Source organism: Saimiri boliviensis, chromosome 15, assembly GCF_048565385.1.
Source record: "Saimiri boliviensis isolate mSaiBol1 chromosome 15, mSaiBol1.pri, whole genome shotgun sequence".
Lineage (NCBI taxonomy): Eukaryota > Metazoa > Chordata > Mammalia > Primates > Cebidae > Saimiri > Saimiri boliviensis.
Genome location: NC_133463.1, coordinates 89,082,493 through 89,107,739, shown reverse-complemented (window position 1 = coordinate 89,107,739; position 25,247 = coordinate 89,082,493). Strand labels below are relative to the sequence as shown.

The following is a 25,247-nucleotide window of genomic DNA, read 5'->3' as shown; positions in this document are numbered from 1 at the left end:
AGCCTCAGATGGACTTCTGGACAGACTGGGGAGGCAAGAGTGAGACAGACACTGCTGGCCGTGTCCCCGCCCCTGGCCTGTCTCTCCGTCCTCAGCCTGACCTGCTCGTGGTCACTGCGGCCTCCACCGCATGCCATCCGAGGGAAGCCTCCTTGGCCCTGGCAGCCCCTCCTGCCCTGTGTACCCCAGTCGTGTATCTCCTGCTCTGGCTGGATTCTGGGTTCCTCCAGAGTACACAGGCCAGTACCTGGGGTGGCGCCAGGCCCACTGTGGAGTTCAACGGTGACAGCTGTCGTCGGGTGTAGATGCCTGGTGCCAGCGCGCCACCCCTTCCAGGGAAAGAGCATGGAGGGCACCCCGGCAGGAGGCACAGGCAGTGGTGCCGCAGTGGGCACTGCATCTCCACAGGTCCCCTTAGAATGCGCCAAGTGCCAGTCCTGACGTGCAGGCTTGGGGTTGTCCGAGTAGAGGGGAAGATGGAGAAAGGAACCCCACAGGTCCGGCAGTGTCCCGTTGAGGGTGGGAACACGGCCCTGACCCCACAGGGCGTAAAGTGGAAATCACTGCAGGAATGAACGGTGGAAGCAGCACAGTCCATGGCAGCTGTATGGTTTGAGGGGTCACCTTGGGTCCCAAGGTAGATGGGGCAGGCGTAGGGGTGAGTTAGTGGGGGTCAGAGGGAGGCATGGGGAGGCCTGACTTAGAGCTGGGGGCTGGCAACACCGGAGGGACGGGCCAGGGTCACAGGGGGGCCAGGGCAGCTGTGGGGCTGTAGGAGTCAGAGCAGAGGGCAAAGGGGAGGATGCTTGTGGGTGAACGTGCCAGCGATACCCGGGACCCCGGTCCCACCAGGCTCTGGAGGGGCGTGGGGCAAGGCTGGAGAAGCATCCTCCATAGGAGAACTGGGAAGCTGAGGGCCTGGCCCGGGCCCAGCAGTTCCCCCCATTCCACCGTTTCTTCTTGTCTCCCAGGGTAAGAAGCCTCCCTTGTGGGCTAGGGCAGCTGCTGGTCCAGGGCTGCTCTGGACCCAGCGTCTTCTCATCTCCCAGGCTGTCCGCATGAAGGCGGGACAGGTCTATGCACGCAGCACCGCCTCTAGAGCGGGTGGGCTGGGTCCCACCTGCAGCTCCTCCCACCCTCCTGACACCACCCAGTGCTCAGGGCAGAAACAAAGTAGGAAGGTGACAGCTGGAAGAGGGAATGCCCGGGTTTCTCACTTGGCACCACTTTTAACCCAACGTTGGCCTTAGTTGATGCAGCACAGGGTGGAGAGCTGCACTCTCCCTGTCTCGAAAAACCCACAGGCAGAGTTAGGGTATGGGGCGGGAATTTCAAACCCCATGTTAAATAAAACCACAAACACTCTCAAAGAAATGTAACAGTGTCGTCTATAATACAGCTTCCACAGTGTCTAGGATACAACTCAGTATTATTCCACCTTTTTTTTTTTTTTTTTTTTTTTTTTTGGAGAGACGGAGTTTGACTCTGACTGGAGTGCAATGGCTCGATCTCGGCGCACCACAACCTCCACCTCCCAGGTTCAAGTGATTGTCCTGCCTCAGCCTCCCGAGTAGCTGGGATGACAGACATGTGCCATCACGCCCAGCTAATTTTATATTTTTAGTAGAGACAGGGTTTCTCCATGTTGGTAGGCTGGTCTCAAACTCCCAACCTCAGGTGATCCACTCACCTCAGCCTCCCAAAGTTTTGGGATTACAGGCGTGAAGCACCGCACCAGCACACATGTTTTTTTTTAAAAAAGCAAAGGGGACCCTTGCTCAGAAGGCGGCGGAAGCTGACCCACGATGACACCAGGCGCCGTGCTGGCCATATGGGTGTGCACAACTATGCCGAAGCACAGAAACCATGCTCAGAATGGGGAGCAGGGGGTCCCAGCAGAGAAATAAAAGCTATAGAAAAAGCCAAATGGAAGCTCTAGGTCTGAAAAAATAACAGCATCAAAACAGAAAAGGAACCAGATGCGGTTAACGGCAGGTTGGAGACGACAGAAGAGTCAGTGGGCTTAATGATTAATCCATAGAAATAATCATATGGAGAAAAAAAGAAATGAAGGAAGCCCCGGGAAACAGGGGGATGACCTCAAAGGTCTCATGGCTGTCATTGGAACCCCAGAAGAACAGAAATAGAGAATGGGATATAAAAACTTAAAGGGCCAGAGAGCAGCGGCTCAGTGCTGTTATCGCAGCACTTCGGGAGGCCGAGGTGGGCAGATTGCTTGAGGTCAGAAGTTTGAGACCAGCCTGGGCAACATGGCGAAACCCCGTCTCTACAAAAAATACAAAGAGTAGCCGTGTGTGGTGGTGCACACCTGTACCCAGCTACTCAGGAGGCTGAGGCACAGGAATTGCTGGAACCCGGAGGCCAGACATTGCAATGAGCCAAGATTGCACCATGGCACTCCAGCCTGGGTGACAAAACAAGACCCTGTCTCAAAAAAAACCAAAAAACCCACAGCTTTGAAGTAAGACATACGGAATGTTTTCTAAACTTGGTGAAACATTAATATAAATCTACAAATTCATAAAGCTCAAGGAAGCCCAACCAGGAGGTGTGTGCGGAAATCCCTGTCTAGACTTGTCATTGTCAAACTGCTGAAGCGCAACAGTAAAGAGAATCTTTAAAGCAGCCCGAGGGAAAAAGATACATCAGTGATATGGGGGGAACACACACGGGAGTCACCACAGCCGCCCCGTCAGAAACTGTAGCACCCCGAACACAGTGGATGACATCCTCAAGGTTCTGAGCTGGGAGGAATTCACCCAGAATTCTGTGTCCAGCAAAAGTATTCTTCAAGAGTAAAAGTGTAATGAAGAGAGTTCAGACAAAACCCAAGCACATTTGTCAACTCAGAGCCCCTTTATTAGAAATGCTAAAAAAACAAACAAACAACAAAAACAAATCCTTCAGGCTTAAGGGAAGGGCTATCAGATGAAAACGCAGCTTTTTCAAAAAGGAACGAGGCCTACTGGAAATGGTCAGATGGTTTTGGTTCAGGTCAGCTAGCGTTCAAGCCCTCTGTGAGTCACAGCTCCCATCTAGTGCCAGCCTGGTGGGTGGCATGGAGAGAGGAGGGAGCGGCCACAGCCCTCCGGGGGGCACGGTCTCTCGGGAGTGCATGTGGGTGGCTGAGGCGGCTTGGATGCTGTGTGGAAAAGGCAGGCAGTGCCGTGCCCAGGGTGGTGGGGGCCTCCTGGGTGGATGGCCCCCAAGGAGTTTGGGAAGTGACAGCAGGTGGGGGTTCCGTAGGCAGGGAGGTGAGAACCAGCGCGCCGCTACAGGAGACACCCAGAGCCCTTCCGGGTGCACATTCCAGAGGGGCCAGGGCAGCACACGGGCCCCACAGCTCTGCCAGGGGCCACCCGTCACGGGGTCTGCCCACAGTGATTGGTTCAGTCTGCATGTGGTGAGAGTAATAACTGCTTCCCATTCTCTCTGCGCCCTCTGTGTAGTTTTGATAAAGAGCCTCTTCTGAGAAATAGGCTTCCTGATGGATAATTATTAACAAGGGCAGGGACGCCAAGGAAGCTGGGTCTGCCATGTAAATTCTCACCCGTCCAGCGGACACGCTCCACAGACTCCTCGCTTCCTGAAACATCAGTGCTTTCTGCTGACTTAGGAATAAAATTCACCCTTCCTGAGGTGTGCAGTGCAGAGGTCAAAGCAGACACCTGAAATTCTCGGCCAAATGCGCAAATATTTGAGTGGGCACGTTAGCAGTAATTGTGAAAGCTGCTTCCCTCCTCTGAAAATGATTTCCTCCTCCCACACAAGTTTATTTTTCTTGCTAGTTCAACACAATACTCTCAGTGGCTTTTGGCAGTGTAAAACATTAGCCAGATGAGCCACCGGCGTGTCAAGCACCTTTATTTTGTAAGGCAGCGTTTTCCTGACATACAGCATGGGGAGAGGGCACAGATCTCAGGTCCCCTGTGGGATGAATTGGCACCACGTGGCTAGAGCGTGGGACTCCCATCTAGACCAAGAAGAGACCCCCCCAGTCCCAGAGCCCACCTCGCTTCAGCCACTGCCCCCCGTCAAGGGTGACCGGCACCCAGTTTCTCACATCGGAGAGTCCTTTCCACGCCTTTGGACGTCACACAACAGGCATCAAAGGCGTGTGCGGCCGCTTTGCTCGGTGCTGTGAGTGAGCTCGTGCACACGGCTGCCCGTTCCCAGGCTGCGGCACTTAGGACTGTGCCCACGTCATGTGCCCACCTGGCTGGCGATGGACAAGTGGGTTTGTGTGATAGGGAAGCAGCCTGTAGACTCAGGGACAGTTTGAAATCAGGTAGCCCAGGGCTGGAATCCTAGCTTTGTGACCCGGGGTGGATTACCTGACCTCTCTGAACTTGAGGATCCCTGTCTGCAGTAGGCACAGTATTTCCTGCCTCTCTGGGTGGTCAGGAAGGAGAAGGTGAGCGTGACAGGTGTCATCTGCAACCCTTTGGCTCCAGCTGGACACATTCATCCCCCCTTTAGCCACTCAGAGAAGCCCTTTGCCGGCTGTGGGGACCCTCTGTAGGACCCTCTGGTGCATTTTCAGTAAGTGATGTCCAGGTCTGGTGGGCCCTTCCTGCCTCTGTGAAGCTGCAGTCCCATCCTGCTCTTGTAGACCATCTGGCGTTGAGGGACAGTGGCCCTGTGCTTGTCACCCTCCAAGTGGCCTACAGCAGCCCCGAAGCCCTAGTCAGCACCAGCCGTGTGGAGGAGCTCTCAGCCCATGTCCAGCCCCAGGCGGGGCGCCCTCCACGTGCCTGCACGGTCAGCATGTGCTGTCCCTCAGGTTGGGGCCTGGGCAGGTGGGGCCCACTGGCCCTCCAAGGCCTGGCTGCTTTTCTCTGGCCTCCTGATGCTTATATTGTGGCCGGGTTGACTTCAGATATCTGGCCTTACAGAAAAAAAGAGTCCACCCCGTGGAGACACAACCCAAGTCGGGGGGGTGTGCACGTGCGTGTGTGTGTGTGTGTGCGTGTACACAGAGGCACCTGCTGTCACCGGGCTCCCACGCAGACTGTGGCAGAGCGCGGCCAGTGCTTGTGTGTACGACAGCCCTCGTGTCCCTTGCAGGCCTTCCGGAGCAGTACTACAGCCTCACCTGGTTCCTGAGCCCCATCCTCGGCCTCATCTTCACGCCTCTCATTGGGTCTGCCAGTGACCGGTGCACCCTGAGCTGGGGCCGCCGGCGGCCTTTCATCCTCGCGCTTTGCGTCGGCGTCCTGTTCGGCGTTGCGCTTTTCCTCAACGGCTCTGCCATCGGTAAGTTTCTCCCCACACATGGATGGGGCTCCGGCCGTGGGCAGCTCCGCTCAGTAAAAGCTGAATGGGATCGACCATTCAGGCTGACCCTGTGTGGGGCTGGCCGGGCTGCTGGGACACGCTGGCGGTGACCACCCCGCAGGCCGCCTGGCAGCGCCGAAGCCAGCCCCACGTGGGAAAGCTGGAGGAACCTGTTCGCAGGGAAACGCTTCCTGTTGTGACCGCTTGTTTCTGATGCGTATCTGACGCCGTGTCCTGTTTCCAGCATTCTTTCAGAAATTATCTTTGCTGTTTCTGTTCTCCGTTTCTTCCACTTGGTGTTAAAATGTCCAGAACCCGGGTTGATGTCTGTGTTTTGCCTTTTTGGTGGAGCTTTTCCTTTGCAACTGTGTGTGGGAAAATACTTTTTGCCTCGAGGGCACCCATCAAAACTTAAAAATACAACATTTTCTGGCAACAACTTTTTGAGACCAAGGAGCTTAATCTGTTCTGAGCCCAAGGAACTTGCCCCAGGTCTGCATGTTGCAGAGGGAGGTGGGGGAGTTGGAGCGGCTGGAGGAGAGGCCCCGGGGACACTTCTCAGAGCCCGAGTGGGCACTGGCCGTGGGGCAGGCTTTGTCACCAACAGGTGATGCCTGTGATTGCGTGTGGGGGTGCAGCTGCCCTGGTGCCTGCTGGGCCCGGAGCTCCCGCCCCCCACCCCCAGCCTGTCTGTGTCCCTCAGGAACAGCCCTCTCCTCCCCACCATTACCTAGATGGAGAGGGAAACAACATGGCTTCCCAGGACTGTGTCTTTGCGGGAGGTCCTCCCAAATGTGACCCAGATGCAGCCAGCTTGGGAGCCCCAGCCCCTCTGCCTCGGAGCTGTCTCCTGCCCGTGGTCTGAGGCGGCCAGCGAGGACCACCTGGGCAGAAAGCCCTTCTGCACCTCCACGGGCAGGTGTGTCTGCGTTCAGGCTAGTCACAGCACCTCGGGTCCTGGGCCTCAGGCCCTGCCCACGGTTCCCCTAATCTCATCAGGAGGGCACTGCTTGTCTCCCTGGTGGGAAGTGACGGGTTGAACCTCAGCCGCCAACATTGCTCTGGATTCGGAGGCACACTCCCCGAGGCCGGAGGGACGTGGATGGGGGCAGCTGCCTTTGGGTGCCAGCCGCCTTTTGCAGGAGGACCTGTAAGAGGCGAGGCCCCTGGCATCTTTCTCTCTAGAGCCACATCTCCTGAACCCAGGCTGCCCCAAGAACTTGTGTGCAAAGCCTCCAAAGTTTGGGGTGTCATTTCCTTTCAGACCTAGAGCAGGCCCATGAGACCCCCTGCACCTGCCTCATGAAGCCTTGTCAGTGTCGCCCATGGGTTGTCTGTGGCGTGGGCGCTTTGCCCTGTGGACCTCTGCACTATCGTGTGGCCTCCTTAGCGACACTGAGTTACTGCTTCCAGCACAGCAGCTGTAATCTGACAGCCCGAGTAGGAAGGACCATTCTCCTGCTTTCTGTTTGAAAGAACACCAAGGGTGAGTAAACCCTTAGAGAGGGTTTACTAACCAAATGGGGAGAAAAAAACCCTGGAAGCCACAGAGTACGCAGAAGAAAACCTAGCTCCTGTCCCCTGCATCTGAACCAAAGAGCCCCGTGCTCTTGTGCAGAAAGGCTGGCATGGCTTCATGGCTGTGCCCGCTCTGTGTGCTCCTTCCACGTGGCCGTCTGCTCTCGGGCCCACCCTGGCCAGTGTGTGAGGACCTGACCGCTGCCCCATGTGCTCTGTGCAGGTCTGGCCCTCGGCGATGTCCCTGGCCGGCAGCCCATCGGCATCGTGCTCACGGTGCTGGGGGTGGTGGTCCTGGACTTCAGCGCCGATGCCACCGAGGGGCCCATTCGCGCCTATCTGCTGGACGTGGTGGACAGCGAGGAGCAGGACATGGCCCTCAACATCCACGCCTTCTCTGCCGGTAACACTCCCGCACTGAGACAGGGTGGCCGGGCTCCAGCATGCCCAGGCCCGGTGTGGGGAGGGGACAGGAGCCTGTGCTCCCGTGGTCAGTGCTACCTCATCAGGCTGCATGGTGGGCTGAGGCAGTGGGCAGGGTCTCAGGGCTGGACGGTAACCAGGGGCAGCCCTCCTGACCTCTGCAGTGGGCTGAGGCACTGAGGAGCCTCCAGGGGCAGGAGGCCAGGCCTGCGGGGGTGATGCGCTGCTTACACAGTGGACCTCCAGCCGGGCGGTGTTCTGTCCAGGTCAATGTGGTAGGCTCCGTGTGCTGAGGGCAAGGCATTCAGCGCAGGAGGCATGCACTGTGTCCGTCCTGGGACGGTGTGCCCCACATTGATCAAGCGGTGATTCTGTTAGGTCAGAATTCTCAGAGCTAGGGGCAGCTGCAGTTTCTGGTTTTGTTTTTCCTACCGCCTTCTGCATCCCCTGACTCCTAACAGGAGTGCAGCCCTGGCCCCTGTTAGAGGGAGAGGCCCTTCCGGAGCTTTCCCTGTGGCCTCGTGCCACCGGCTCACCACCTGCTGCTTCCTCCCCCGCAGGCCTCGGCGGGGCCGTCGGCTACGTGCTGGGTGGGCTGGACTGGACGCAGACCTTCCTGGGCAGCTGGTTCCGGACCCAGAACCAGGTGCTCTTCTTCTTCGCCGCCATCATCTTCACGGTGTCCGTGGCCCTGCACCTGTTGAGCATCGAGGAGGAGCAGTACAGCCCGCAGCAGGAGCGCAGCGCCGAGGAGCCCAGCGCCCTGGACGGGGGCGAGCCGCACAGCGTCCCTGCCTTCCCGGACGAGGTGCAGTCGGAGCACGAGCTGGCCCTGGACTACCTGGACGTGGACATCGTACGCAGCAAGAGTGACTCGGCACTGCACGTGCCGGACGCCGCGCTGGACCTGGAGCCCGAGCTGCTCTTCCTGCACGACATCGAGCCCTCCATCTTCCAAGACGCCTCCTACCCTGCCACCCCCTGCAGCACCAGCCAGGAGCTTGCCAAGGCCAGGCCGCCCCACCTGACCACCTTCCTCAGGGAAGCCGCCAAGGAGGACGAGACCTTGCTGGATAATCACTTGAATGAAGCTAAAGTCCCAAATGGAGGTGGCTCCCCGGCCAAAGATGCCCTTGGCGGCTACGCCAGGGTGGGCATGAAGCCCTCGGCCACGTCCAGCTCCGTGCGGCGGCGGCGGCACGCGTTCCGCCGGCAGGCCTCCAGCACCTTCTCCTACTATGGCAAGCTCGGGTCCCACTGCTACCGCTACCGGCGTGCCAACGCGGTGGTGCTGATCAAGCCGTCGCGCAGCATGAGCGACCTGTATGACATGCAGAAGCGGCAGCGGCAGCGGCGCCGGCACCGGAACCAGAGCGGGGCCACCAACTCCAGCGGAGACACGGAGAGCGAGGAGGGCGAGGGCGAGACCACCGTGCGCCTGCTGTGGCTCTCCATGCTGAAGATGCCCAGGGAGCTGATGCGCCTGTGCCTCTGCCACCTCCTCACCTGGTTCTCCGTCATCGCCGAGGCCGTGTTCTACACCGACTTCATGGGCCAAGTCATCTTCGAGGGTGACCCCAAGGTGAGTGCTCGGCCACTGGAGCGGGCCCCCTCCACTTACCTGTGGCTCACCGAGAAACTCGCAGGCTGGGCCGGGGGGCCTCTTCCCGGTGCCCACGCGTTTCAAGGAGGGCGCACGGGGCCTCCTGTGCAGGTGAGGGACCCGCGGCAGGCAGCTGGCCTGTGCACGCCCTGGGAACTTGGTCAGGGCCATCCTGGAGGCCGCGGGTGGGGGTTGCAGTGAGGCCCACGGTGAGCAATCGTGAATGCCAGGTGCCGATTCTGGTGCCAAACGGGGTGTCTGTCACTGTGTCAGGCTACCGCAGAGCAAAACAGCTCAAATGATGCCCTGCTGTCGCTCATTCCAGGCTCACGGGTGGCTCTTCCGGTCCTGTGGTAGCGGCTGGTTCACACCCATGGCCGCTTTTGCCAGGAGAACCAAGGTGCCCTCAGCACACACTCGGGCCTCCTGCCTGTCTCCACACGGTCCCTCCCCTTCCGAGTCCAGTCTGAGCTGCTCCATGCAGTGGCTCCAAGAGGGCCGAGGCCACTGCAAGTCTAGCCCAGCCCAGCCCAGACTGGGGAGCGGGGAGCACAGACCAGACCCCGCCTCTTGCTTCGGCAGCAGAGTCACAGCACGGATCGTCTGTGGTCTGGGAGGCATGGAAATACTTTACCAGATAGCAACCAACTTGGGGCGGGCCCTCCTGGAGGGGACTCTCCTGTCGCTGCGCTTAAAATGAGTAGCTGGCCAGCAGTCGTTCCCATGGGAAATACGCTCCTGGGCCTGGAGATGCCCTCATCAGCCCCGTCTCATTTCTGGAACAGGACGCCACGAACTCCACCGCCTGGCAAGCCTACAACGCCGGGGTGAAGATGGGCTGCTGGGGCCTGGTCATTTACGCAGCCACTGGTGCCATCTGCTCAGGTAAGAGCTGGGTCAGGTCAGGCTCGCAGCCCAGAAAAGGCTCAGATCAGAAATGTGGAGAGAATCCTGCACCTTAGAATCTGGGGCCATCTATCGCACCCTGACTTCCGGGTCCCTCAGAACAGGGCCACCCCTTAGGGAAAAGCATGGAAATTCCCCTCGTTTCAGGGGAAAAGGCCGCTGTGGGCTGGCACTGGGAGCAGTGTGTTTCTGAGATGCCTTTGGGGCCTATCCTGCTCGTGTGGTCCCATGGCGCTGTCCCTGGCCCCAGTGCAGAGCTGGATGGTGGCCTGGTGGGCAGAGTGGCAGCGGAGCAGGGCGCAGGCACGTTTCACCCTGAGAGATGGGCCGGGGTGGCAGGCTTCCGTCCCTAGGCAGCGCCCCCAGGGTCACCAGGAACCAGGGGTAATTGGGTCAGGGGTCTCTGAGCTGAGTACGAGTCAGGCTGGCCCATCTGGACTCTGAACTTGGGGAAGGCCAGCATCATTCAGCTCGAGCTAGACGTGAGGATGGCCAAAGTCAATGCCTCTTGGTCAGCAGCAGCTGGTGCGATGGCCCATGCTGTTGCCACCACTTTAACAGAGGAATTCTCAGCAGAGCACCTTCCCAGAAGAGGTGACATCTGAGCCACCGGGTAGGAAGGGTGAGGGAAGAGCAGAGGTTCCCATGAGAAAAACCAGCAACAGTGTCCCGACGCAGAACTGCCCACTGCTGGTAGCAGGGCAGGGCAGGGGTCCCTGGGAGCTGCAGGAAGAGCTGGGTTATGGGGCCTGGAACAAGGAGGGCCGACTTCCCTCTGTGGTGCTGAAGCCACTGGGCCTCGCAGTGGGCCCATGAGCTACAGGCATGTGCCAGAGGACCATGCCGCTGTGTCTGCCTGAGCAGGCCCAGGTTTAGCCGGAATGAGGGAAGGTTAGGTGGATGAGGGGGTCAAGGGAAGGGATGGTGGAGGGAGCCCGACCGGAGCCAGCTGCCTGCCCACTGTCCCTGTCCCTCTCTCTGCAGCCCTGTTACAGAAGTACCTGGACAACTACGACCTGAGTGTCAGGGTGATCTATGTGCTGGGGACACTGGGCTTCTCCGTGGGCACTGCCGTGATGGCCATGTTTCCCGATGTCTACGTTGCCATGGTCACCATCAGCACCATGGGTATCGTCTCCATGAGCATCTCTTACTGCCCCTACGCCCTGCTGGGCCAGTACCACGACATCAAGCAGGTGCGTGCCACAGTGGCCCTGAGAGCCACGTCCCAGCCTCCTGAGTGCCTTCTGTCCCCTAAGAGCGGAGCCCTGCACTTCCACCGGGGGAGGCTCACCACACAGCTGGCCCTTCGCCATCTCTGCTTCTGACATGGCTCCTCCCAAAGCCCACAGAGCCACCACCTGTCCCTGGGCAGCCCCTGGCCACAAAGGGTCTTCTTCAGCCGCCCCCACCCCCGAGCACCTTCCAGAAGTTTCTGGAGGCAAAAGCACTGCCCCTCCTCTTTCAGTCCCCTCAGGCCCAGTCACAGTTCCCTGAGGGGGAAGCCCCAGCCAGCCCTGTCCAGTGGGGTGGGAGGAGAGCCGCACAGGTCTGCCTACGCTTCCTGGTAGCCACATTTAGAAAGTGGGATGGCCAGTGAAAGCTAGCATATTTCATTTAACCTGGTGAAACATCATTTCAACATGTACTCTATATGAAAAAATCACCATGATATTTTACACTCTTGTTAATCATTGAAATTGTGTGTATGTTACATCACCGCACATCACAGATGAGACAAATTTTATCTCAAATGCTCAGTGACCACAGCACAGGCAGACTTTTGTCTCTGTCTGGATTTTATGCAGCTGAAACATCTGGCTTCGTCTCTGGGTTTCACTCACATGCGTGCTGGCAGCAGCACGGCCAGCCTTTTCGTGTCGCGGTGTGTGGCCAGATGCTTCCTGCTTTGCAGGCATTTGGGATATGCTGTCGCAGATAGCACTCTTGGAGCGTCCCTGGCCACACCTCCTTTTGTGCCTTTGCTCTTGGTTGACAGTCACCTTGAAGTAGATGTGGTGTGTATGGTTTGAGGTAGGGGATCAAGACTTATTTTTTCCCACTACATATGGGTGTTTGCCCAGGTCATGACCTAGCGCCATTCCCTGCCCCTCTGTGCAGGGCCATCTTTGTCATAAATTGGGCTTTCGTGTAAGTGCGTGTTTCTGCTCTCTTCTGTTTGTCTATTCTAAGAAACATCAACTGTCTCAGTTAAACTAGTTTTATAATAAGTCTTGAAACCTGGTGGTAGAAATCCCTCAACTTTGTTCTTCTTCAGGATTGTCTTGGCTATTCTTAACCATTTATTTGTCATCTAAATGTTAGACTCAGCTTCTGGGCTTTTAAAATTAAAAACAAACTGTATCAGTCAATTTGGGGAGAGTTAATGACTTCATAGGATGGTGCTTCTGATACCTAAGTGCTCCGTCCCCTTCTATTATTAATCCTCAGTGCACATCCGGAGATTCTTTGGGCCACCTACTTAACCACATCATCTGTGTCCAATGAGCTCTGTTTCCTCCTTCCTGGTTCTCCATACCTGCTGCTTATTCTCCTTGCCTTCTTGGAATGGCTGGAACCTCCAATACAAAATAAACACAAGTGGTGTTTGCTCTTTCAAATCAACCAGGGAGTATTTCATATCTCACTTAATATCTTTCTAGGAAGTATGATACTTTTTTTTTTTTTTTGAAACAGTCTCGCTCTGTTGCCTGGGCTGGAGTCCAGTGGCACGAACTCGGCTTCTCAGCCCACTGAGCAGCTGGAATTATAGGTGCTCACCACCATGCCTGGCTAGTTTTTGTATTTTTAGTAGAGATGAGGTTTCACCATGTTGACCAGATGGATCTCAAAGCTCCTGACCTCAGGTGATCCACCTGCCTCACCCTCCCAGCGTGCTGGGATTACAGGCATGAGCCACTGCACCCGGCCCAGAAGTATGATGCTTTGATTTGTGTTTTCCTGAGAATGTGTCCATTTCATCTGCACTTTCAGAATGATCAGCATTAAATTGTTTACAGTAGTCTTAGGATCTAATGAGACCGAACCTGTAGTGGTATCTCCTTTTTCCTTCCGGTGTGAGTTCTCTGAGACCATTCATTGACTTGTGTTTCGAGGAATCTCTGGTGTCAGTCTTCCCTGCCGCACAACCGTGTGCCCGCACGTCTGTCGCCACCTTTGCCATCTCCTGCCTTCTGCTATGTCTTGGTTTGCCGTTGCTCATTTCTTACCCGACTTCCAGCCTAATATTTGCAGGTTAAGGCCACCTGCCCTCTCCAGGCACCTCCAGCTGCACTGTGTGTGGGTTCTAACGTGTTTTCAAAGATTTTTATAATTTTCATTGTGATTTCTACTTTGCACTGTGAATTATTTAGAAGGACATTGATGGAATTCCAACATTTGGGCTGTTTCCAGTTGTCATGTTGTTACTGATGTCCAGTGTGACTCCTTAGTGGCCAGAGAACGTGTCCCACGTGAGTGCAGCCTTGCAGTTAGTTGCGGCTTCCTTGGGGGCCTGGCACATCTCGCGTGTTGAGAAATGCTCCATGTGCACTTGGAAAGAACGTCGGTCATGCGCCTGGGGCCCCGTCTCTGTCAGGGAGGTCAGCCTTGACGTTGCTTTGCTCTTCTCTTCCTGCTCTGTCTGTTTTTAGGTATATTGAAGAGTCTCACTGTGGTTATGGTATACACGTTTAGAGCTGCTTTGTTTATCTTAGCGGATCGACCTTTTTTTCAGCATCTCTAGGAAAAAGCCTCCCGTGGAGATGCCGTCTGACCATCACACGTCTGATAGTAGTAGTGTATGAACAGCAGCTTTCTTTTGTGCCTTCGTTGAAGAAACACAAATGAAGCTGCTTGTTTCCGTGGGTCCGGCTGCCTTGTGGCCCGTGGCCACCTGCAGTTTTACTTTGGGAAGCATCCACCTGGGCTCACGGCCCTACTGCCCCTCAGCCCCTGGGGAGACTGCCAGGGCGAGGTGGGGCAGCCTGGTGGAGCCTGGCCCTGCCGCCTCTCCTTGAGACTGGAGGCCAGGTTCCTGGGAAGCCCACATCCCTATCAGATTGACAGAGTTGCTTCCACGCCTGCCCTCTCCTTGAGCTAGAACTTTCTACCTCCCCGCCTGCACAGTGCTGGGCAGGAGTTGAGGGTGGGGGAGGTGCTCAGGCAGGAGTGGCTGCCGAGAAGCTCAGTGGAGGACAGGTTGCGTTTCCAGGCTGCTGGGTGAATAGTCACAGCTCTGCGGGGCTGGGTGGCAGCCGCCTTCTCCAGCCACTCACCCTCATGTTTCCTCTCTTGCAGTACGTCCACCACAGCCCCGGGAACTCCAAGCGTGGCTTTGGCATCGACTGCGCCATCCTGTCCTGCCAGGTGTACATCTCCCAGATCCTGGTGGCCTCGGCCCTCGGGGGCGTGGTCGACGCTGTGGGGACTGTCCGTGTCATCCCCATGGTGGCCTCTGTGGGCTCTTTCCTGGGCTTCCTGACGGCCGCATTCCTGGTGATCTATCCCGACGCATCAGAGGAGGCCAGGGAAGAGCAGAAAGGCCTGTCTTCCCAGTTGGCCAGCGAAGGCGGGGCGGGAGGGAGCAGGGAAAAGCCCACTGTGCTGAAGCTCGTGCGGAAGGAGGGCCTGCCGGGGCCGGTGGAGACGGAGTCCATGGTCTGAGCCGCACTCCCGTTTACACACATTCCACAAGGTGGGCGGGCGGGCAGGCGGGTGGATGGCGGGGCCCGGCCACAGGCGGGAGCTGACGCTTTGGAGCCCGGCAGCTGCTGTGGCCGCCCTGGCAGCGCAGGCCCGAGCCCCTCCGCTCCGTAGTCACAATTCAGTCATCATAGGGTAGGTTTGAGCTACTAGGCAAAAATACCACACTAACCACTTTTTTGATGATTAAAAAAATCATTTGAAATATTTTTTAATTGAAAAATCTTTTAATTTCAACTTCTTTATTCTGCAGGTATATTATTCTGCATGTTTTTAAATTATAAAGCATTTATATAGACAATAAGCAATTTAGAAAAACTAAGATTTCACATTTCTAGAATTATAATTGAAAACAAAATGTGACATTCAGTGCTATGCCTTATCTGAATGCTCCAGGTAACGGCAGTGTGGTCAGCGACTCAAACGTTTTCTCAGACTCCCTTTCTGCGGACGCTTGCAGGCGTCGGCATCTGGCAGATCCCGTCACTTCAGCTGGTGCTGCAGCTACTGGAGAGTATTTTTCTTTATGATTATTTTCGAAAAAAAAAAAAATTCTTTTCCACAATGTGGTTTTCTTAGAAGAACAGCATCTCTTTTCCTCAGCGAGTTTGACACACTGTGCCTGGGGCAGCTGTGTCCTCGGGCAGCGGCCGAACACCAAAGCTGGGAGGAGGCTGGTCGGGGGGCCTGGGCAGAAGGCAGTGGTTTGCAGGGGCGGCTCCCAGACACCCTTCCCGGGCATGGGCTGGGCACCACGTGGGGGGTGGAGTGTGAGCTCCAGACGGGCGCCTACGTGTGCTCAAGAGTATGTCTGCACCCAGACGTGTGCCCCCGGCTGAAGGACTTTCCTAGGAGGCCAGGCTGCCCCTCCAGACCCCTCCAGACCCCAAATGTTGACTTTTGCTGCACTTTGGATTCATCGCTAAACCATTTGCTGGGGATTCCTGAGAGCAGAGCTCCCGGCGGCCCTGCCTCCCAAGCCCCGCCGCAGGCTACCTCTGCGTGTGGATGTGGAGAGCCTCCGCGCTCCCGAAGGGGACGTGCGTGCTGGAACCTGTCGGAGCTGCACGGCTTCCTCACCTGCTCACCTGCTTGTCGCTGGAGTCGGGACAGGAGCACAGGGAAGCACGTGTCTGGACGGCAGAAGCCCTGTGCCACCAGAGGGCTCTGCGCCACCGTCCTGGTTTCAGCGAAGATGCAGACTCCAGCAAGCACCGCGGCTGCTTGGAAATGTTTTCCAAACCACAGGCTCTTGAGAACCAAGCCGTTCCTACGCTTCCGATTCAAAACGGTTGGCGTAAGCCCACTGAGATCAGGAGACGGAGGCCCCGCACGCCACACGGACACAGTCAGACAGTTGTAATGCTTTTGCTGCCTCACGTCGTTTTTAAATAAAGTCCTTTGGAGTGCATGAGGATCATGCTGCAATATCATTCTAGAGCAAATATATATAAACACATAGATATATTTCAAGATGAAACTAAAGCAGTTTTTAAATAAATTACTTGAATTTTCTGTGTATTTAAAGAAACGACTGTTTAATGTACTTGATGGGCCTCTGGTGTTGCCACGTCTTCGGTCACTAGTGGCACTTTGCAGGTCGTTTGTGTCCAGGTGGCAGTTGGTGCCCGCTCACGTGCGGTGCCTCTGCCAGGTCCCGGCGTCCCAGGATTGCAGAGGACTGACTGCAGGACTTCAAGAGCATTTCTTCTCTGCATGGAGACTTGAGGATGGCCTTGTGAGTCGCACGCTTGGACAGGGCAAGTCCCACCTCTGAAGGTGCTGCCACCTTCGCTGCGAGCCCTCCGGCAGCGGAAGCCCTTCTCCCCGGGGGACAGCACCCCTGCCTCCTCACCTCGGCCGGGCGTCGGTGGCAGCTCACTATGCAACTTGACCCTCTAGTGGCTTTAGACCGTAGGTCCCCACTCAGACCTGGCTGTGCTGTCAGGACCTCAAGGCGCAGCCCGTGTCTTAGCTGGTTTCTCCGGCTTCTCGTCCTGGCGACTGGAAGACAGACGGAGGCAGGAGAGTAGCGGATGCAGGGTGGCAGTGACCTGACCTGAATCGAGATCTGACCCAAACCACGCCAGACGCGGGTTCCGCCGGGGACCGCCCCTCGCCGAGGCTTCCCTCCCTCAGCTGAAGGCCCATGGGCCAGATCTAGGGCTCACCAAAGCCGGTTCCTTGCCAGCTGGGAGTGCAGGAGTCTCAGGGCCGGGCTGCGCCTTGATTTTTAGGAGGAAGAGGGGCTTCGCAACCCCGCTCTGAGCAGCGTGTTAACCCTGGAGATCCCAGCCTCGACTTGACCAATCTGAAGTAAGGATAACGGCGGCCTTCCGTGCTCTCCGCGCGGCCTTGCCACAGTCACTGTCAGAGTGTGAACACCCCGAAAGCCATTGCCAGCCAGGGACAGGCGTGACTGTCGTGTGCTCCTCAGTGACAAGTCAGGGACGCACACTGGACTAGTCAGGCTCTCAGCCCTCTGGGTGTTGCCAAAGTCTTGTCTTAGTGTGGAGGTCAGTCAGCGTGCGGACCTGAAATGAGGGGGAGCGGCGGGGGCTGGGGTTCAGGGTCAGTAGCGTCGGTTTCTTCGCGGTTCGTGTGGGCCCGGCCTGGCCACAGCGAGGGCCAGGCCGCCACATCCTTTAGCCTCAGCCCCTCCCCTGCACTGAGATTATTTCCAGATTGCACTCACTTGAAACTGTCCCTGTCGTCACCTTGTGTCTTAAGGGAAGCCGAGAAGGGCAGGCGGGCAGGCTGTCTTGCCCACACACCCGCAGCCTGTGTGGGTCAGGCGGCAACTCAGGCGTCTGTGGCTTCTAACCTTGTACCTCGGATAGATGCCGTGCCAAGGCGGGGCTGGGGACGCCGGTCACTGTCAAAGGGAGGTGCTCTGGCTGGCAGCCGTGTCCAGGAGGACGAGGAGGCTGTGCAGGTGCCCGCTGGGGAGGCTAGCCAGACATCCAGTGCTGTGGGCGCAGCTGGCATTGGGCTCATGGCGCCCTCGGGGTTTGGGCCGTGCAGGCTGGTGGCGACTGGGGTGTCAGGCGGGGTGTGGGTCGGTTGAGTCTTGCGTACTGCACACAGACGAGTCACAAACTAGTAACGCTGGTCTCATTTGCGGTGGTTTTGTTCCCTGTCAAAGTCAGCTAAGTCGTCAAGAATCTTTTGGCAAGCCTCCCCTTAACACACGGCAGAAGTTTCCAGGAATGTGAGCTGGTGGGAAGGGGCAGAGGCCATGAGCGCTCAGCTGGGCCAGCCTGCCTGTGACCTCTCGCCCAGGTCTGTCGGTGGACTGGCATCGTGACGTTGCCTGGTGGCTGAAGAGCTAGCCTTGGAGTGTTCCATTTTTCTCAGCGCCAGGCAGGGGTCTGAGCTGGAATCATCCAACCCGCCACTGAGCATGCCAGCCCTTTGTGCTGCCCCTTGGACCCCTGCCCATGAAAGCCTCGGGCACCTGGGAGAAGTGCTCTGTTCAGTCCTGTCCCCTGGGCAGAGGCAGGGCCGCCGAGCCCTCCACAGATGGTTAGTGGCTTCCAGCAGCCCTCAGGAGTGTTTCTCGAAGGCCCCACATGTGGAGGATTTGACCTGTGACCACCTAGAACCCCAAAGCAGAACAGGAAGCAGCCCTCAGGGCAACAGAAGGGCAGAAGGGGCACTGTGGGCTGCCCGCGGCTCTCCACTGCTGAGGCCGTGATGCCCGGGTGGCATGTTTGAAAAACCCTTTTGTGGCTAATGGCTTCTGCGGCCACCAGCGATAGTGACACCTACTACAGACCAAGTTTGCAAAACACCAAATATTGCTGTCCACACTAGACATGAACCGGCTTCAGGAAGACACACAGCTCTTCCCATGCTGTTTCGCTTCTGCCTCAGCGATGGTCCAGCTGTAGCCACCGCACAGTGTGCAAGTGACCACTGCTGCGGGGTCAGGCCCATCTGCCCTCCGCCTCCCAGCAGCACACGCCACCTCTGAGACACACCAGCTCCCTGCCTCCAAGCCTGGTGCCACAGGCCTGTCGTGAGGGACCCCCGCTTCCGAGAGCTCCTGGGGGGTTCTGCCCTTCACCACCTGGGAGAGGTGTCAGTTCAGTTCTGGGTTGAACAAGGCCCATGCACACAGCATGTTGGGGACCCAGCCCAAAGTTCTTGTCACCTCCTCATGCAAAGCCAGCAATCACTCTGGCCAGAGCCCCCAAACCTCAAGGTGGCCCCTTGGCCAGCCCCTCCTTGGGCCTCCAGGAGGACTGAGGACCCCTCCCAGCGGCTGCCCGTTGCCCTCCACAGGGCTGGCTGCCAGGGGCATGTCACTCTGTGCCGTGGACTGAGACCAGCTCCTGGTGACAGAATGACCTGTGTGTTGAAGATGCCTCGCCGTCAGAGAAACTCCCCAGGCATCTCGGAACGAAACTATTTAGTTCCATTGTGAACTGGCCACAGGACAGCTTTTTATCAACTTATTAAGTTGGAGCAGTATAATAGCTCTTGCTGATTTAGCAATGGTATAAGTGTGTGTTAAACACATAATGTTATGTTTTAGGAGGAGGAGGTTGTAAGAAGGGTCATGCCGTTCATGACTTTTCTGTTAGTTGGGTAAGTGGCCTCATGTCTGTGTCCGTCTGGACACAGAGCCCTTGGGTTCTGTTTTTCCTTACCAGGTGAACGTGTGTGGCATGCACTGCTGTTTGCGCCCGCTCTGTGCTGCACGAGGTTCGCTCGTGCGGCGCCCGGATTTCTTCTGTGCACCGGGAACCTCCCTGCATCTGTTTCTCTGTTCCTCTGTGGCTGACTCAATAAACTTTTCCCTCTGACGTGATGGTGTGGGTGTGTCTGTCACTTCCCTACTGCCTGCCCTCTGCCTTCCTGGTGCCTAGTGGGTCCAGTGGGCTGTCTGAGGCCTGCAGATGGCGGGCTGGGCCCAAGGACAGGAGCATTCCTTCCCTGGAGGCCCTGCCAGCTTGCAAACCTGAGGCCTATCCCTGGAACGCCCACACACTCCCCATTAGCCGTGGCCCTCCAGGGGTGCTCCCGTACCTGGATGTGAGGGCTCTTGGCTCCAGCCGGGTGGAGGCCTGGGCCCTCCTGCTGGCCTGTCTGGTGGAGTGGGGGTGGGGCCGGCCTGCGGTCTGCCTCTGCTGGAGGGTTCCTGACTGTCCCTGGTCGAGTGTCTTGGGGAGGCAGCTTGCTTGCTGCCAGCAGGAGTGGGGACACTGGGCTGAGGACAGTGGGTGGCCCGTCGTGTGCACCTGGCTTTGGCGGCCTCAGGGAGCATACAGGGTCCTGGAGTGGCTGGACGAGCACTCCACTGGCCTTCCTACAGGCGGAGTGGGTCATCTGTGCCCTCTGGTACCCACCGAGGGCTGTGGCTGCCAGTCAGCAGTGAAGAAAATGAAGGGGAGGGGACTTGCCTCGGGTGACCCAGCTGTTTTTGTGCACGGCTCCTCTGATCTGAAGCTGTGGGGCTTGGAGGGGTCCCAGCTGGGCAAAGGGTGGGGTAGAAGAGATCTGCTTAGACCAGGGAGAAAGAGAGGAGGGGCTCTGATAGTAGGGGGGGGGTGTCACCTCGGGGGTCCCGATGGGACCCGCATAGTCGGGGTGGGGGTTGGGGCATGGAAGCCAGGAGCCCCGCACCTGGGGATGAGTCCTGGCTGGGCCACTCTGGCGCTGCTGCAAAACACGGGCTGATGGTCCTGTCCTGGGGACTAAAGGGTTGGTCACATTCGGCCAGACGAAAGTGGAGCGGAGAGCCAGGGCCGCCCAGACTCTGTTCCCAAGGCCCCATTTGCCCTCTGGAACCCTGCCGTCGGCCCCGCGGCCTCACCCTGTTCCACCCAGCTGTCCCTGTTACGGAGGGGCCGTGGGAGCCTCCGCCCACCACGCACATCCGGTCCCGCGCCCCCAGACTCCGGGCTGGGCTTTGGGGACACAGGTGGTGGCCCAGGACCCAAGATCCAGGCGCTTCCCTCCCAGGTGAAGGCGGCGGCCAGCGAGAACGGCTTCCTGCAGGGGACACCGGCCACCGCACCACAATCCCGCGCGGCCACAGAGACGCCCCCCGGGGAGGGCCTGGAGCAGTGGGAGCCCCGCACCCCGGTGGCCACCCAGTGCCTGTAGAGGGGGGTAGGGGAATCAGCACCCCACGAAGACCCCCACTCCCCGTCAGGGACGGCCGGGGGAGGGGCAGGGGACCGGGCGTGTGTTCCCCTCGCCAGCCTCACCGCCTCACCTGGCCCACCTGAGGGAGCACCGGACCTGCATCCCGCACCCCGCCGACGCTCCCCCAGGCTAGGAGGGGACACCCAGCACCGCGCCCCTTTTTCTGGCCTTTCCCCAGGATGCCCGCCAAGGACATGCCCTCCCTGAGTGCCCAGCGGCCGTCGCGGAGCAAGAAGAAGTCGCCAAGGCAGAGATTCAGTGCCTCGGGCCTCCCAACCCACAGTCTTTTCTGTCTTTTTTTTTTTTCCTCTTTGTTACCCAGGCTGGAGTGCAGTGGCGCAACCTTGGCTCGCCGCAACCTCCGCCTCCCGGGTTCCAGCGATTCTCCCGCCTCAGCCTGCCAGGTAACTGGAATTACAGGTATGCACCACCACACCCTGCTAATTGTTGTATTCTTAGTGGACACAGGGTTTCACCATGTTGGCCAGGCTGGTCTTGAACTCCCAACCTCACGTGATCCGCCGGCCTCGGCCTCCAAAAATGCTGGGATTACAGGCGTGAGCCACCATGCCCGGCCCCAGCCTTCACATCTTTGTCTCCACATTACTAATGCTAATTATTTTTAACAAAATTTGGACCACTGTGCAGAGTTTTGTAATCTACATTTTTTGTCGTTTAGCCAAATATCTTCCACTGTCCTTGTTCCTGCACGTAGACCTACTGCATTCTTTAATAGCTGTTGGCATTCCAGGGTGTGACTTCTTTCTTGTTTTGAGACAGGGTCTCCTTCTGTTGCCCAGGCTGGAGTGCCCAGGCTTGATCATCGCTCCCTGAAGTCTCCTGGCGTTGGGCCATCCTCCTCCCTCAGCCTCCGGGGTAGCTGGGACTGCAGGTGCACACCACCATGCCATGCTTTTTTAAGAAATAGGGTCTCCCCATGTTGCCCAGGCTGGTCTCAAACTCCTGGGCTCAAGCAGTCCTCCTCCTGCCTGGGCCTCCCAAAGTTCTGGGACTACAGGCATGAGCCACTATGCCCAGCCATGTTTGCCCATTTTTCAGTCGAGCTGTTCGTCTTGCTGTCGATTTGTAGAATATGTTTTTGATAAAAATTCTTTGCCAGTTACAGTACTGCAACTACTTTCCTTTTTCCTTAACGACATATTTTGATGCCATCCAATTTATCCATTTTTTCTTTAGTGTTTAGCTTTTTTGTGTGTTCTCTCTAGGAAAGTCTTTGCACCAAGGTGGCAAAGATATGCTTGTTTTCAGAGCTGCTAGCTTCACGCTGAGGTCGGTGAGCCACCTTGAGTTAAACCGTTAAACCGTGCAGTGAGGAGCGCGTTCATCCCGTCGTGGTACCTGCTGAGCACTTTCCTTGCTGAGTTGTCGTGGAACGTCTGTCTCGTGCAGTCGACTGATGTTACGCGTGTGCATCTAGACCCTACATCTTTCCCACTGATTTAATTATCTGCACTTAGGTCAAATCCTACCCTGTTTTAATTACTGTCGCTTTTTAGTAAAGCACAAAGACATACATGAGTCCTCTAGCTAGAGCCACCCACCTGGCTTGATTGTCTTTCTGAAGCTTATCTTAAATATTCTATTTTGCATTTCCATATATGTTCTCAAATTCTCAATTTCTTTTTTAAACTTTGTTAGGATTTTGACTGGGATTAAATCGAATCTGTCAGGTCAATTTGGAGATGACTGACATGTTTCTAATATTTAATCTCACAGTCCTGGAAAACATCTTTCTGTCTTTAACACTTTCTCTCAGCAGTGTTTTTGAGTTCTCCGTCTTCTACATCATTCATTAAATTTATTTCTATTGAATGTATTTTTATGTTACTGTATTTTAAAAGTTTACAAGTCGTTTGCTGTTAGAATATAGTAATGCAATCATTATATATTGACCTTGTATCTAGTACCTTACTAGGAAAAAAACTAGAAAAATATTCTGGTTTTTAAAATAGATTCTTTAGGATTTATATAAACCATCTTGCTGTCTTCTAATAAAGGCGGTTTTGCCCCTTCCAGTACAATCATCTTTACTTCCCCCTCAATGTTCTGCTAAACCAGTACAGTCTTTATGCCTTTTTAATTTTATTTTATTTTCTTTGCCCTGTTGCCCTGGCTAGGAGCTCTAGTACAATGTCAATGGAAAGGCGAAAGCGAAGATCCTTGCCTGGGTCCCATTCGGAGGGGGAAAAGCAATTCCTCTCGCACCATTAGGTGTGATGCCTGTTGTGGGTTTCTTGTGAATGCTGTCAATGTGAGGAAGTGCCCTTTGTTCTACTGATATGGTAAGTAACACTGAGTGATTTTTGAATATTAAATTGACCTTGCATTTTGCAACCCCACTTGGTCATGATGTATTAACCCTTAAAAATATTGCTGGATTCAGTCTGCCAATATTTTGTTTAAACATGTTGCATCTGTTTTGTTTTCATTTTTGGGGTTTTTTTAGGTTTTGGAGGAACAGGTGGTCTTTGGTTACATGGGTAAGTTCCTTGGCAGTGATTTGAGATTTCCGTGCGCCGTATACTGCACCCAATGTGTAATCTTTCATCCCTCCACCCCCCCCCCACCCTTCCCCGCAAGTCCCCAGAGTCCACGGTGTCATTCTTACGCATTTGCGTCCTCACAGCTCAGCTCCCACATGTGAGTGAGAACATAAGATGTCTGGCTCTCCATTTCTGAGTTGCTTCACTTAGAACAATAGTCTCCAATTCCATCCATTGTTGTGTATACCATTATTTCATTCCCCTTTTATGGCTAAGAAGTATTCTATGATATAAATACACCACATTTGCTTTATCCATTGGTTGATTGATGGGCATTTGGGCTAGTTCCATGTTTTTGCAATTTCGAATTGTGCCACTATAAACATGCATGTGCAAGTGACTTTTTTATGTTATGACTTATTTTCCTCTGGGTAGATACCCAAGGAATTTTGCATCTATGTTTCTGATGGAAATTGATCTACAATTTTATTTTCCTGTAAGATCTTTGTCCTTTAACTATAGGTTCATGCTGGTCTTCTAAAATGAGTTGGGAAGGGCTTCTATAAATTCTCTTACGCCATTTGTAAGAGTTTGTTAGAATTAACTGGTGAAAGCACTTGAGCCTAGAGATCTCACCTTTCTGGAAGATTTTTGACTATAAACCAATTTCCTTCATAGACGTAAGACTCCTCAGATTTTATTCCTCCTTGTGTTAGTTTCATAAGGTTATTTTTAAGAAATTTGCACATTTTATCTAGTTGTATCTTTTGATATATATATAAGATTTGTATTCCATTTCGTTCCTGATAGTGGAATTAAATTGGTGCATGTGTGTTTTTCTTGGTCAGTCTCGATAGGGTTTATCAATTGGAGAACCAGCTTCTGGCTTTGCTGTTCGCTTTCTCTTTCATACTTCCTTTACTTTAATTTAAATATACTTTTCTTTTTCTACACTCTTACGGTTAAAATTTATGTAGCTGATTTGAAACCTTTCTAACACAGGCATTTAAAGTTATAATTGTTCTCCTTAGCTACATCCTATACATTTTGGCTTTTAATTTTCTCTAAAAATGAAGATATAGTGTCTCTCCATGTTGCCCAGGCTGGTCTTGAACTCCTGGGCTCAAGGGATCCTCCTGTCTTGGGCTCCCAAAATGCTGGGATTGCAGGCGTGAACCACTATGCCCGGCCTGCATCCCATACATTCTGATATGCTGTGTTTTCAGCATCGTTGAGTTCAAGATATTTTCTAATTTCCTCTGTGTTTTTTCTTTGACTGATGGGTTATTTTGAAGTATGTTAATTTCCCAACATGATTTTAACTTTGGGATTTTCGGCATGTTATCACTGTTGATATCCCATTCCATTTCTGTGTGGTCAGAGAACATATTCTGTCACATTTAAGTCTTTAAATTTATTTTATAGCCCAGCATATCATCCAGTTTGGTGAACATTCCACGTGCACGTGGAAAGAATGGCTCTTCTGCTGTTGTTGAGTGTAGTGTTCTATGTCAGGTCAGGCTGGTTGGTCCTGTTGTGAAATCTTATCCCTGTGCATCAGCAATGGGGAGTCAGCATAGTCTTTTGGTTGGTGGTGTGAACAGTGCCAGCTCCACAAAGCAAGCTTTCTTTTCTGTTGTTTGAAATACGGCAGGAGAGCTGAAATTCTATTAAAGTATACTTAACTGGTTTCTGGTTCAAGAGAAATACTGTTTTGCACCAGTTTAATTCAGGTTTCTAAAACCGAGGCAGGGATGGCATCACTGCCTGTTCCATGAATTCCCGCTCACTTGGGGCCTTTCCATGACAAATCATTTGTAATGGAATCTCTCCGAAGCACAGGGAAAATCAAAGGCATCGGTGCCCTTTCCATTTCAGTCAATGCCACTGGCCAGGATTCCGTTTGCAGAACGCGGGATAAACACGGAACGGTGCCTGCCCAGCACAGTGACTCCCTGTTAGCACCTCTGTTCACCTCTGTGTTCTCTTTTATATGAGGGACCATTTCCTAAAACGCAATCACTGTCAAGTAAGATCTTGGAAATTACTATCACCATAGAGAAAAGACACGAAGAGTCTGCATTAAAATCATGTGATGGGTGCTGGGAATCAAGGAGCAGCCCGGGGTCATTTCA

The 25,247-nt window shown here is 55.1% G+C and overlaps 1 protein-coding gene and 1 pseudogene across 3 annotated transcripts in view; both read left to right on the top strand.

Annotated features, from left to right (window-relative positions):
* The window catches only part of SLC45A4 (solute carrier family 45 member 4), a 99,770-nt gene extending 85,109 nt beyond the window's left edge, over window positions 1-14,661 (top strand). For all 3 annotated transcript variants that reach the window (XM_039464867.2, XM_003942081.4, XM_074387219.1), the window contains exons 3-8: window positions 5,089-5,277; window positions 7,040-7,219; window positions 7,800-8,821; window positions 9,628-9,727; window positions 10,733-10,944; window positions 14,048-14,661. In XM_039464867.2, coding sequence (XP_039320801.1) covers window positions 5,089-5,277; window positions 7,040-7,219; window positions 7,800-8,821; window positions 9,628-9,727; window positions 10,733-10,944; window positions 14,048-14,413 — 2,069 coding nt within the window. In that variant the 3' untranslated portion in view covers window positions 14,414-14,661. The remainder of the gene's footprint in view (window positions 1-5,088; window positions 5,278-7,039; window positions 7,220-7,799; window positions 8,822-9,627; window positions 9,728-10,732; window positions 10,945-14,047) is intronic.
* A 3,029-nt stretch (window positions 14,662-17,690) lies between these two features.
* On the top strand, window positions 17,691-25,245 carry LOC101051899 (uncharacterized; annotated as a pseudogene).
* The last annotated feature ends 2 nt before the right edge of the window (window positions 25,246-25,247 follow it).